The following is a 14,505-nucleotide window of genomic DNA, read 5'->3' on the forward strand; positions in this document are numbered from 1 at the left end:
CTATTATATGCAACGGTTATACATCTATCAAATTTACGGCAGTTTTCAGAACCCCTCAAAAATGGCCTAATACAAAGGCCAAGACTGACAGTAAACTCAATTAAAAGTTCTCCACAGCAATTGGAACAGTTTATCATTAATTCAACAGACACTTGCAAAATTAGCACATAAAGAAATTGATAAATGCTCGAGAGAAAGACCAAGAGTGTGTTAAGATCAAGCACTGAGCAGTGAAAGGAGACTTTGTATGAATTTCTTATGCCTGTGTAGGAAGTGTGATTATCAGACAAGTTACTAAACATGCTACTTTGGACCATATCATACTGTATGTAACTTATCAGATGCCACATACTATGTTGATGATAATGAACTTTCATTAAGAAGACAAAAGTGCAGAGATGTCACCCATGTCCTCCATATGAAGCCCTTTTACAGCCCTAAGGTGCAGATCATTGATGGGGGCGTCTCACTGAAGCAAACTGGAGATCTGCTCAATAATCATGGAGCTTCAATGGGAGGGGCTACCTCTGATGCTCACAACAGTGAAAAAGATGACAACAGGACCAGAATCAAAGGATTCACCGGTGTTGCCATACAGAGGACCATTAACAACTTCTACATCCAACATGCTGTAGTCGTCTACATTAAGAACTTCTGAACGAGTGTATCACTGTTTTTACAGGAGAGGGAGCAATGCCATGAGCTCTAATGCATGCGGTACGGTGTAACAATTAGCATAACTGGCTGATCTGATGAGAGTCACCAGCTAAAGCCTAGCCATCAACAACTGTTAATTGTACCTTCCATTGAGAGTTCAGTTCTTTTCTGGCTGTACATTAGCGTTCATAATAAACATGCTTTCACTCTTAAGTGTTGTATTTCATCAACGACCCTGCTTTTGGATTTGTACTCACATGTGGCTACGATGTGACAATAGCTTCAAAAAGTATTTACTAAGAAATTTATCTTTGATGTTAACAAATTTATATTTTACAGAAAGTCTTTTATTGGTATCTGCAGTCTGCACCTGGTATCCTCCCCAATTGAGTCATAGTTATTAAGATAGCCAAATATCAACAAGGGTGACCATAATGGGAGGAGGAGGAGGGGGGGGGGGGCATACCCTTTGGTCCCAGGGCAAGGAACAAAAATATAGTGAGGTCAGGTGTTTTTCTTTCGAGAACATTGTTTAAAATTTGGTATTATGCAGGTGTTTAACAGGGTCACAATTGGAACTTTTTTATGGTTACTTAAAAAGTCACAATTTGTGTTCCAAAATATTGAAAATACTCCCCCCTATAAACCATTGTATGGGTGCCCTTGAATGGCAGAACTAATTTATTACTACTATTGTCTCAATTCCTAATCTAATTCCCTCAGTTTTATCTAATTTCGGCTACATTCCATTACTTTGTTTTATTTTCTTAATGTTTATCTTATAATCTCTTTTCAAGACCTTATCCATTCCATTCAACTGCTCCTTAGTCTGTCTCAAAATTGCTCCTTTATTTCCTTTCCTGCTTGTAATGTACAGATTGAGTAACATTAGGATAAGCTGCAACACTGTCTCACCTCTTAACAACTTTTTCACTTAACTGTATTTTATGCCTGCTTTCTTGGGAATTTAAAAGAGTTTACTCCACCCAGCAATGTCTAATGTCTTTTTCTAAATTTCTGTATGTTGTAAATGTAGGTTTGCCTTTCTTCACTCCATCTTCTAAGATAAGTTGTTGGGTCGGTAATGCCTCATGTGTCCCTTCATTTCTCCTGAACCAAAATGATCGTCCTGAAGGTCAGGTTCTATTGTCTTTCAATTCCTCATTCAAGAATTTGTGTCAGTAATTTGCAACAATGACTTATTAAGCAGTTTTGTAGCACCTGTCAGCACCTGTCCACTTTGGGATTGGAATTATTACAGTATTCTTAAAGCCAGAGGATATGTTGCCTAATTTATATTTTGCACATTATGTGGATAATTTTGGCATGGTATTTTCTCCCAAGGATTTCAATAATTCTGAGGGAATGTCATCTACTTCAAGTGAATTGCCTGACTTACAGCCAACAGTGTTCTATCAGATTCTTCTCAAAGCATTCAACCTCCAACTCATTTTCATCTATTTCTTCTTCTCTTTTCATGATATTGTTTTCAAGTTTGTACCCTTTTTATAGGTCTTCTATAAATTCCTTCCACCTTTTGGCATTCCCTTCTTTGTTTAGTATTAGTTTACCACCAGAGAGCTTGATATTCATAAAGCTGTTTGTCTTTTCATCAAAGGTTAGTTTAATTTTCCTATACACAAAAATCTGTCTTTCCCATAGTCATATATGCTTGTACAACGTTGCATTACTTCACAAATCATTCCTCCTCCACCATTTTGCAATTTCTAATGTCTCATTTTTGTAGGCATTTGCATTCCCTTATGCCTGCTTCTTTTGTTATATTTTCACGTTTTCTCCTTTCATCGATTACATTCAATATCTTGTGTACTATCCAAGGATTTATACTGGGTCTTGTCTTTTTGATCCTCTGCTGCCTTCACTATTTCGTCTCTCAAAACTACCAATTTGTGTTCTACTGTGTTTCTTTCCATTGTTTCTCTCTGTTATATTCCTTTTCCTTGTTTCATTCAATCATTGTCTAATACTTACTTTGAAACACTCAAAAACTTCTTTTTCTTTCAATTTATCAGGTGTCATTTACTTAATTTTTTACTTTCCTACGATTTCTTCACTTTTAATCTTCAGTTCATAACTTATAAATTATGGCAGAGTCCAGATCCACTGCTGGAGAGAATTTGTAATGTAAAATCCGATTTCTAAATTTATGTCTTATCATTCTACAGAATACGTCTGCCTGCTTAGCTGAGTGGTAACAAGCTTGCCTACCATGCCGCGGGCCTGGGTTGGAGATTTTCTCTGCCCGTGGAGTGGGCATTGTGTTGGCCTCATCATTTCATCACCAACGACATGCAAGTCAGCCAATGTGGTGTCACTTGAAATAAGACATGCACCTGACAGCCAAACTTACCCGCACGGGGTCTCCCAGCCACCAATGCCACACCATCATTTCTTTTCATAGAGCCTATTTAAAGTCTACTGAAGTCTCCAGAGCTTTTCCACATACACAACAACTTTTAATGATGCTTATTTCACATGCCAGTATTTGTACTCTGTGAAGTTTTTTCTGTCCTGCTTGGCATGGGTAGAAATTGTTTATTTTCACTTGCTCTGTGCGTACACTGCAACACACAGAACCAAACACTCATTCCTATAAGTCCACAACAGACTGAGTTCACTAAGTGACTTGAGCACTAACAATTCCAGGATGTAGTACAGTCAGCACAGCAATACACCAGTTCCATACCAGTAACCACTAGAGACTGGAAACAAACTATATCAACTTGGCTGTGTAGTGGCGCAATACAAAAATCTACGAAGTATAGTAAGGAATGAGCTGTGCGCGAAGCCCAGGCCACAGTTTCAGCAGCATTCAGTTGCCACCAGGAACGGCACATGATGTGGCGCAAATCCCAGCACAATGGCTCCCCTTACAACAGAGACCCGCAGCCATTGCTCGCAGCCCAGTACCTCTGACATGTACATATCTGTGCTAGGTGGAAAAACCGAATTACTGCTGAATGCAAAACCCCTCCCCCCTTTAATAGTGCTTCGGGCAAGAAATGCCCCAACCAACGCCTGTGCCGACTGTGTCCAGGACAAGGAGAGGGCAAAATTGGAATCCCTGCCAATGGCTCATGCAGCATGCCCTCCACCACCAGAATGGGAGGTGGGGTTGGCCTGTTGGGAAGTGACTATCGCACGTGACAAGGGTGACAGTCGTCCTGTGAACATACAGAGTCCCGCAATCATTCAAAGCAGTCAGCACAGGTGGTAGGGACAGTAGATATGCACGGCACAGTGGGAGGGAAGGGATCCACCCTCACTGGCTCCCATCACTTGTCAGTATCTACTTCCCTTCAATGCCTTGCAGTGGGACGCAGAGTGGAGGGAAAGGAGCACGTCCAGAGGCTGGTACAGTTTTTGTATGAAACCAGTGGTGCTGCCCATCGGTGCCTGAGGAGAACTCAGGGGTGGCAAATCATGCTGTGGGTGGAGTTGATTGTGGTGACAGACCAGTTGCTCCTGGCCGACTGCCACATCGAACATCTGTTGCTCCATTGCCAACCACAAAGCCCTGGGTCCACCCACGATTTTGGCTAAATGTGCAGGCCCACACATGGCACGATAACACGGCGAGATGTGTGGCTGTGGACCTGCACCGTTAATTGCAGGATGTCAAACAGGGTAAATGAAAATGAAATGATCGTGTGGTATTGATGGCTGGGAGACCATGTCCGGGGAAGTTTGGCTGCCGGGTTGCAAGTCTTATTTCAGGTTAAGCCACATTGGGTGACTTGCGCATCAGTGGTGGTGATGAAAGAATGATGAGGACAACACGACACGCAGTCCAGAAGCAGAGAAAATACCCAATCCAGCTGGGAATTGAACACGGGCCCTCTGCATGGTAGGCAAACACGTTACCACTCAGCTAAGCAGGCACACAGGCACCAGTGCAAAATTTCGGCCAAGCTACATTCATCAACAGGTGTCGACTGGTATGTGGCCAGAAAGCTAGTAAGCGCACCACTTGAGTTTGCTGTCAATAAGATTCCTCCCCCCCCCCCCCCCCCCCCCCCCCACTCCTGACTTGAATGTCCTGACCAACCACTTGGCTTCTGAACTGGATATAGAGGTGGAAGTCAAGTGCTCGATACCAATCTGTCTACAAATATCCCGAAACACCGAAGCCTTAAACTGTGGGCTGTTGTCGAAAACCATTGTAGCTGGGGGTCCTTTCTATAGCAAAGGTAGTAGATAAGACCCAGAGAATGTTGTAGACATCCACAATACATATGGGAAAATTTGGAAGAAGGTCAACAACCTACAACCACACTGCTCCATGGAAAGGGCCAGTAAAATCTACATGTACACCTAGGCATTGGTGATCAGGGTTGGGCCATAAGTTAAATCACTATACTGGAGCAAACTGGTTATGTGCACAGGTGTAGCAGTTGTGGATAGTATACTTTTGGCACATTCCCCAATAGGCAGTGAGGAGGAGTTGCAATATGCAGGGGCAGAGTGCAGGAGGGACAACGACCCAACATTCTGCACCATCTGTAGCTAACAAAATGACTTTTTCTGTAACAAAGGCTGTGCCTGAGAGAAAAATATGTGCACCACTCTGGAGCTGAGTTCAAGCTACACCTGCCGCACTGTGGACAACACCCCATAATGGAGCAGGTCGCAGCTTGTCTCTGCTGCAATATTGCCCGCTGTAATAGGAAACTTGTCTAGAATGTGCCACTGGTTCGCGTCCAAGGCAAAACACAATGTTTCATGTCTCTCAAAATCATCAGGTCCACATGGCAAATAAGACAGGGCAATGGCATAAGAGTGCTGCATGACAGTTCTGTAATGGATGCCGTAAATGTAGTTGCTAAGAAACAACACCCACTGCTGAAACCGTTGCAGAATTTTGTCCGCAAGTTTTGCATGGGGACCAAACAATGACAGCAGGGCCTTGTAGTCCATAATCAGATGACACTTGGTACCACAGAAGTAGACATGGAACTTCAAGACACCATAAATGGTGGCCACAGCCTCTTTTTCAATCTGTGAATAATTTCACTGTACCGAGTTCAACGTCTTAGATGCAAACATCATAAGTTGTCCCACGTCCTCAACAAATTTATGTGAGAGGACAGCACCAACATCACAATCTGATGCATCTGTGATCAGTATTAGCCGTTCACCCAGTTGTAATGTCGACAAACAAGGGGCCAACCTAAGACACTTTTTAAGCTGCACAAATGCCCATTGAGAAGCCCCTGACCATACAAATAGAGCACCCTTTTTATGTAAGTAGTAAGTGGGGGGGAAAATGAGCGGCATTTGGAATGAACTTGATGCAATAATGCACTCTGCCCAGAAAAGATAGCAGTTCTTTTAAGACTCTTAAGCACCATCAAATTAATAATGGTGGTCAAATGGTCTTGTGTGGGTGTAACCTCATCTTTACTTACTATGTGGCCCAATTACCTGACTCTATGTTGGAAAAAGCTACACTTGGTGAGACAACAACGTAGGCCACTGGATTGCAGTCACTCAAACAACAGTCGTAAACTGTGCAAGTGCAGCTCCTGCTTGTCCTCTGTTAACTAACAAATCATCCAAATAATTGACACAATTAGGGATGCCCTGAATCAGCTGTTCTATACACCTCTGAAAATTTGCAGCAGCACCAGTGACGTCAAATGGCAATCTTTTATATCTGTGCATGCTGAATGGTGTGTTAATCACTTGAAACTGTTTTGTGGGCTCATCGACAGGTAACCAGAAATATACATCAGTGAGATCAATTTTTGAAAAATACTGACTTCCAGCCAATTTAGCTAACAAATCCTCTTGGCTATGGATTGGGCACAAATCAACATTTGCGTAGGCATCAGTGGTGTACTTAAAATCACCACAGCTCCAAAGTGACCCATTAGGTTTTTGTACAATAACCACAGGTGTCACTCACTAGCTAGACAAGACTGTAGAGATAACCCCTAGATTCTGAAATATGTCTAGTTCTGCCTTAATTTGTTTGTGCATGGTGAATGGTATCAGACAGGCTCTGCAGAACTTAGGCAGTAGTGAATGCTTCAAAGAGATAAGTGCTTGAAAATTCATAGCACACTCTACAGTAGGCATACACATTAAGTTCCAAAAATGGAATCGCATAGAAATTACATTTGCCTGATCCTGAATTTGGTGAGAGTGAAATCTCGTACTAATTCTGAATATAAATGAACAAGTTTTATTAGGAGGAGGTCTCTTCATTTGCTATCCAAAAAACTTTTTGCAAACTTAAACATTTAATTACTATGTAAGAGGATTTATTAAAAAGCAAGTCTCGTTTTGTGTGTGCTATTATTTGTGCAAAGTATTCCATGTAAGCTCTGTGCTGTCCCAAGAGTGTTACAGCTGTACTCGGCATCATAACATGCAAAGTAATTGAAGGCGGCAAAGAATCTTCTGTGTGAACCTTCAGGTCAAGGAATATCAACAACCAGAAGATTATAACAGTAACATATATATTGATGTACAGAAACTCTTCCCATTCCCCACCTCCACTCCCCACCCTGAAGTTCAAATGAGTTGTAACCAGATGATTAACCTCTGATCACATTTCGTAATTACAGGTTAAAGGCACAATAAAAGCCTTTCTATAAATCATAATTAATGAGTAATGGTTTTGGTAGAATTTGAGCTCTTTTACAGACATAAGAGGAATTACTGATGAGCTGGGGGGTGTTTGCAGACTTCTAGGAGCTGAAAACTAGCAATAAAATGATTTATAAATTAACTGAATCCTTGCACTCTCCAAAGATACCCCTCTGATGTGGTCACACCTAAAGTTTGGTTTTTTGTGCTGTTGAGGTATGGAAGTCTTGGTAAAGCACCTGTTTTTTTTTTCCTCTTTCTTTGGTGGGAGGGTGGGGGGAGGGGCTTTCAACTATCTGTCATCACAACCAATATATCATAACCACAATCATCTGCTTTGCCATCTCACACCCAAACTGCCATCTTACAAACAATATATACCATAAGTTACACCATAGGTCTGTCAGTCTGTCTCCAAAACCTTGTATTTCAGGGAAAAAATCTTTAATAGCCATCTTAACATGAAAACAAAGTGGCAAATCACCACAAAAAAAAAGTCAATATGAGTCAAAAAGACTGTGAAAGGAAGGGACAGCCACACAATGCAAGCAATTTTCTCTCATATACATGTCATCTGTTTAAGAGTTTGTTACCGGTTTCTCCATATCATCCTTTCCATTGGCTGCATCCAATTTCACATGATGACACATAGCCAACATCTGTTCTTTTGTACACAAGGGCAGCACACCAATAGCCCTTAGTAAACTTTAGTCCTAATACATTTTAAAAATATTAAAATACCTGCACGGGACTGTTTGCTTGGAAGTAATGTGGCAATGTGTGATGGATCACGCTGTAGTGCTTCAAGGTCCACATCAGCTGGATAACTTTCTTGATAAAATTCAGAGCCCGCTTCCTCCCAGCCCTGCCCACGAGACACACGTTTTTTGCGTTCACCGCCTGACATCTCTACCTGAAAATAAAATTAAGACAGTTAAAGAAATGAATATTTTATTAGTCATTATTGGAATTTACATGAAATGAAGATAAAAGGAAAACATACACTCTCATTAAATGAAATTTACAAGTGCCACAACAACGAAAGCGCAGGAATAACTTCCCAGTCTGTGACGTAGTTCATACCTATATTTGCACTGTCAATGAGCATTACAAACAACTTACAAATTCTTAATAACACTTCTCATCATCCAGTCACATACTCAGTTTAATGTGTGAAATGCACTGTAATAGCCTGCTAACAACATGAAAAGCTTAGCACTCATACTTACAAAGACAGGTATATAAACATACAGAGGTGGAGGGGAAGGGAGGGGAGGGGAGGAGGGAGAGAAAGATGCCAGAACCATAGAAATTTTTAAAATGGCCAATTGTTTCAAAAGAGATAATGCTACCGTACACAGAGCAACTCACATCTACTCAGGATTCTTTGTCATTTGGCATAATTTTAACTCTAGTAGAAAAATGCTAAGTTGCAACATGGCTCGGAGTCTATGTTAAACTGTAGGTTTCATTATAACTGGCTAGTAAATCAGTTCGGAGGTCTGAGCAAGGCATCAGCATACCACCTCCAATAGGATAACGCCCAGTAAAGCACTGTGATGTTCAGAACAATCTTTGTGTTGATGACAGCTTTACTTATCTTCAATAGTAATTCATTGCTGGTTTGTACACAAATATGTACAGTTTCCTGCTTTCCTGAAGTTTGAAATCAGAAGTACAGTGATTAAAAAAAAGCTTGTAACTACACATGAAAACTCCTCTTTATTCCATGTTTTCCCTACAGGAACAGGGTGCTAAATCTTAGTCCTCTACGTTTAACATATTAATTCCTGTATTTACATGATGCTAATAGACGTAACATATCAACTCTCATTATGACTTTCAAGCTCTGTAAGCAAAAGAGAAGTTCCTCCAACATTCTGATGCATTACTGTCAGCTTACCCACATAAGTTTCTTTTGCATGTGGAACCTTGTTTAGCTTAACTTCATTCAAAACACCCTGTATGAATGAGGTAGTTAGCATAAAAACAACTCACCTTCTACTTCCATAATCACAGGAATTTTACCATTGGTACCTGTGTCCCTAATCCCCACCCCATTCCCTCCTTATATTTTCAGATATCAATTCCACTAATGTACCTTTCCTCCCCTGTTTAAATGTAGGGCATGTCTTGTGTAACCCACTATTAAAACAACAGCTACTGGCAAAGTCAATACCAATCCAGACAGCTCCTGGTTAACATGACTGATGGCTTTGCCCATCCAGGGTTGCAACTGCAGAACTTCAGTGAAATCTGTGGTGTTACATATAACTCTGGAAGAGTGTTGTGTCGCCCTATGTCTATCTAGCCGACGAATGATACTCATCGTCTTTAAGTGATATAGTGATTCAGGAGCTGTGAGCATGAAACTGTGTGTGTGTGTGTGTGTGTGTGTGTGTGTGTGTGTGTTTTCATGTAAAAATTGTATGAAAGGCTGTCACCCATTTTAAAGAGGTGGTGGGAATTACAATAACCCAACAAGATGAAGTACCTGCACAGGCATTTGTGTACTCTCAATGCAGCATTCCTGGCTAGAGTAATTGGGCAAGCCCAGAGTAAACACCTGCAGTGTAACAATACTGGGAGAGACACACACATAATCAGAAGAAGCATTGTCAATTCTAATTCATGTAACAAACTGTCAAACTGATATATATATATATAACCTTATGTGATGTTCCCTATGCGGCAAAGTGGTGTTTTGAAGAAGTTATTACACTTAATGAAATAATATACAGAGACTGTTACAAAAAAACCTCTTCATGTTTATTCCCGACAGTTCCATACCTGTCAAAGATTTCAATTCCTGCATACTCAAGACTGCAGCTTGACAGATCTGCACCAACACAGCTGGAATACAGTTTTATTTCAGATGCAGAACATCAAAACTGCGAGAGATCAAAAAACTCAAAAACTCTCTCTCTCTCTCTCTCTCTCTCTCTCACACACACACACACACACACACACACACACATGTAAATAAGGGACATCACAAACAGAAAATTATTAGAAACACAGCTATTGAAACAGTGCTTGAATAAAGCAGTCAATCCTGTGAATGGATACCAGGAAATAGTCATTTCAACATGAGCAACAAAGCACACAAGATTAGGGTTCTCTATTTGCTGGGCCCTACACCAATAATTGTGCTACATGTGATAGTAGCTGATGAGGTTATTAATATATGCACACCATAACTACTGTGTGCTAGAGGACAATAGCATCAGTGAAGGAATCCAGATACTAAGGACAGAGTCTTTTACAGAGGGGGATTGGTAGCACTTCATTTTAGCTAACTGGATGAAAGTAGGTGCACCACTGCTAAGGCTGTTGACTTCATTTGACTGAAGCTTTTTATCCCTTACATCCAGTTACTAACTTTCATTTTGCATGACCTAGTGCCTCTACAGAGGGATCACTACTGTGTGTGTAAAGCACAGAGTCCCTCAGTATGACTCAAGACATCCACTATATCATTTTTGTGTACTGTCACCTGTATTATTACACAGAACAATGAAATCCTCCCCTAACATTTTTGGGTGGAGAAGTGAGTTCTAGAAAGGCCGGACATCTTTTGTTACTGGATTCATGTATTACCTGGCTTGAAGTATACTCAAAGACTCTTGAGAAGTGATTAATTTCATAGTGTAAATGGACCTTAATCTACTTCAGTGTCCACGGAGTGTATGGGACTAAGGATGGTTGATGGTGAATTCATTCAGTGAGTGCTCCTTGACAACATGACCTGGGAAACAACACACAGCAGCTATAATTAATGTACATTACATCACAGTTGCAGTTAATATTTTAAAAAGTTATAAAATAATAATTTAAATAGTCCTATGTCATCTCAATTAAAACTTATTAACAATCTATCAGTCTCTTAATAGGCAGAGGAGTCTGACATGACACTCGCACCCACTCCCTTTTCCCTCTTTGTAACAGCTAAGATTTGGTGTACAATAAGTTCCCCAAGGTTGTGCTTTGTACAGATTCCAAGAGATTTATAAAAGCAGGCTCCACAGTTGGTAGGAACCATTAGCATGGTCTAGGTACAGCATATTTCAGCACTCATTAATATCTGTTTAGATTTTGAATAAAAGTAATCTGCAATGGTGGCTGAAGAATTTCAATACAATGAGTCATCCTCATTCTGGCAATGGTCTTATCAAAGAGGACAAAGGAGCATATAGATATTCAGGATGAGGGTGAGAGTGGAGGAACTGTCATTCAATGGAACAGAAACAAAGGTGATGATTTTGAAGACATGAAGGAGTCAAATATTAGATGATGATGATGAATGGGGGCCACTCAGAACGGTGGTGATCACCACTGTTTCAAGGTGTCAGCATGCCAATCCCAAGCACGTGTGTGTGTGTGTGTGTGTGTGTGTGTGTGAGAGAGAGAGGAGGGGGGGGGGGCGGTGACCCACAGCAAAGTTGCTTTTAATGTGTTGAAATCCTCCTAACAATTGCAAAAACTGCCTTCCTGTTACCCTTAATTTTGACACTTAAAATTGATTAATAAAAATGCTAAACTGCCCGAATGAGCTACAGATTCGGAGCATGCTGACCCCTTTTCTGAACACCAGAAACAAGATCTGAAGTTTCACATAATTTCAAAACCCATGTTGGCAGTGGCTAGGATGGTGGGCAGATCTCCAGCCAAACTGAGGTGTTGCCCTTATGTCAATATATAAAACACACAGCTGAAAAATCTGAGACCGAAATTGGTAAACTACAAACTCGCTGAGTGGTGGACTTCCCACTAGACGCTGAGTGGTGGACTTCCCACTGGAGGAGGAAATAGGGTGTTATTGGACACTGTCCTATTCACAGTCTGGTGAGCAGCATCGGTGTGACTCATATGAAGTCCACCATGTCAGTATGATTGATTTGATTGGCTGTAGTTTGTTGTTTGCAAACTTCCAGCCATTCCATTTACCATGATTCTTCTGCCAGATAGTGAGATGACAGCACACTGAAGTACATCACCATCCCTACATGCTTCTTTGACTGCTTTGTTGACTGTTTCACTTCCTGCGTTCGACATGTCTTGGTATCTAGGGAAAGACCACTTCCTTACTCTGGTGTTGGATCTGCTGTAAGGTGTCATGCATGATCTGAATCATCTTCTCTATTGGCTACATTTGGTGTACTGCTTGTAACACACTGAGCAAGTCAGAACAGACAAGAAACTTTGCACTTTTATGCTTTTGTATCTGCTACAGTGCCTCAAGGACTCCACGCCATAATTTGTAAACTGTTCCGGAAGATATTCACAGAAAGCCCTAACAGGGAAAACAGATAAACAACTGACTGCATTCCCTTGCTGGAATCCATCCATATAAATAATTTTCACCAACATGATAGTGAAAGCAACTCTCCCTGAAAAAGGACAATAAGGTGGACATCCATGCTTCCAGATCCATGAAGCTGGTGAAGGATGTTGTATCTCCAAGTGGAATCATACAATTTTTCCTGGTTAAAAAGAAGAAGACTGATAGTTCCTGCAAGGTAGGAAGGTAGATAGGTTGGGTTGGTTGGTGTCAGTGGTGGTGGTGGTGGTGGTGGTGGCGGCAGAGGCGGCAGTAGTGGGGAGATACACACTATCTGAGTGGGGACTACCCAATGTAAAGTTGCTTTTACAAGGCTGCAAAGGCTTACATTAGAATGGGACTGTAATATATTGCTCTCCAGTATGAGTCAAGTATTTTATTGCTGTGCTAACTCAGGGCATTTACTTGCAGAGTTAACCTGAACCACTGGTTCACAAGTTTTTCAAATGAAGGCTTCCAAAAGGGAAGGGAAGAGAATCAACTGAACAATCGTCAGACACATGTGTGAAACTGTTTACATTTAAAGCTCACTGGTAACCAGGTACGAAAGGAATATTCCATAGCTTATAAGTGGACTTCAGTCAAATTAGCCAGAAGATCACAACACAAAGGAAGAGCTTAATGTCTCTTAGATGCTGATGCCATAAGAGAGTGTGTATTTGGAGCTTACAGGTGCTCAGTGGCAGATGCCATAAGAGAAAAAGCACAAGTATGGGTTGGGTGAAAGGAAATCAGCTCTCGTTTTCAAAGGACTTAGGGAAACAAAGGAAAATCAAAGTATGGATGGCTGTAGATGGATTTGAACTTCCAGCCTCCCAAATGCAAGTCCAGTATGCCAACTACTGTGCCACCTGACAGTAGAAGGCAGAGGAAGAGACTATTACTTTTTTACTAATCAGCATGCCACACAATACTGCAATAACTATTTATTATAGTAATATTGTGTACCTCTGCATTTTATCAGACTGCCTCAACTATCAGGTGCTCCAACGGCCACTTAATCATTACAGCTACAGCTTCTGAAATTATCCTACATTGCTGCAATAACAACTCATTCATATCAACAAAATTTGAACTTCAGTCCCAATTATGGGACCTAAGTAAATACAACGCAAAAAAATCATACTGTATGATTTGTCACAACAAGGCTACAGTAAAGCTACATATGCACTACCCTTGAATTTTTTAGTATGATGCAGACAAATCAGGCTTCACTACCACTCAATATGTTACCACAACCAGATTTCCTGCTTTCACATTTGTTGGTTTCGTCACCTCAACCCAAACTATCACTTTTCAACCTAACACAGACGTTGGGCTGAGCTGCAGACCAGTCTGTAACCGTAATCAACATTTTTTTTACACAACTATATACATATATACAATACAGTTATTTGCCTTGGCACATATTTTTGGGGAGAAAAACCTAAACACTGTTACGCACTACCTTGCCTTTATTAACAGAGCATAATAATCAAGTCCTCAAATACCAAGAATCTGCAAAGTAACATATATGAGCCTTCTGTATGAAACTTATGTAAAAATATGTTCATTTACAAATTGTCAAATCTAACTGATACAATTCAAAGTATATGCAGCAGGTTGTTAAATTTCATGACTGCCAGAGTAAAATAAGTTTTTTTTATCACTAATATGCATAGTGGCATTTTTTAAAAATCTTGTTACTACAGTGAGAGACTTACGTAAACAATGTCACACATATATGCTGTCATCCATCCTTGGTATTTTATATTCATACTGTATCTTCATTGATCAAAGGTATTAATAATATAGTGGTTAATGAAAATATATTGCTTTTTACACTCTATGTAGATTAAATACATTTGACGAATTGTGTTCATAAATTTAATTTACTTAACAGTTACCTAGCG

At 40.5% G+C, this 14,505-nt stretch overlaps 1 protein-coding gene across 3 annotated transcripts in view; it reads right to left on the reverse strand.

The window, feature by feature from the left end:
* The window catches only part of LOC126258780 (transmembrane channel-like protein 7), a 249,103-nt gene that overhangs the window by 40,940 nt on the left and 193,658 nt on the right, over positions 1-14,505 (reverse strand). For all 3 annotated transcript variants that reach the window (XM_049955668.1, XM_049955670.1, XM_049955669.1), the window contains exon 2: positions 8,014-8,185. In XM_049955668.1, the coding sequence (XP_049811625.1) occupies positions 8,014-8,185 (172 nt within the window). The remainder of the gene's footprint in view (positions 1-8,013; positions 8,186-14,505) is intronic.

The sequence above is a fragment of the Schistocerca nitens genome, chromosome 1, assembly GCF_023898315.1.
Source record: "Schistocerca nitens isolate TAMUIC-IGC-003100 chromosome 1, iqSchNite1.1, whole genome shotgun sequence".
NCBI lineage: Eukaryota > Metazoa > Arthropoda > Insecta > Orthoptera > Acrididae > Schistocerca > Schistocerca nitens.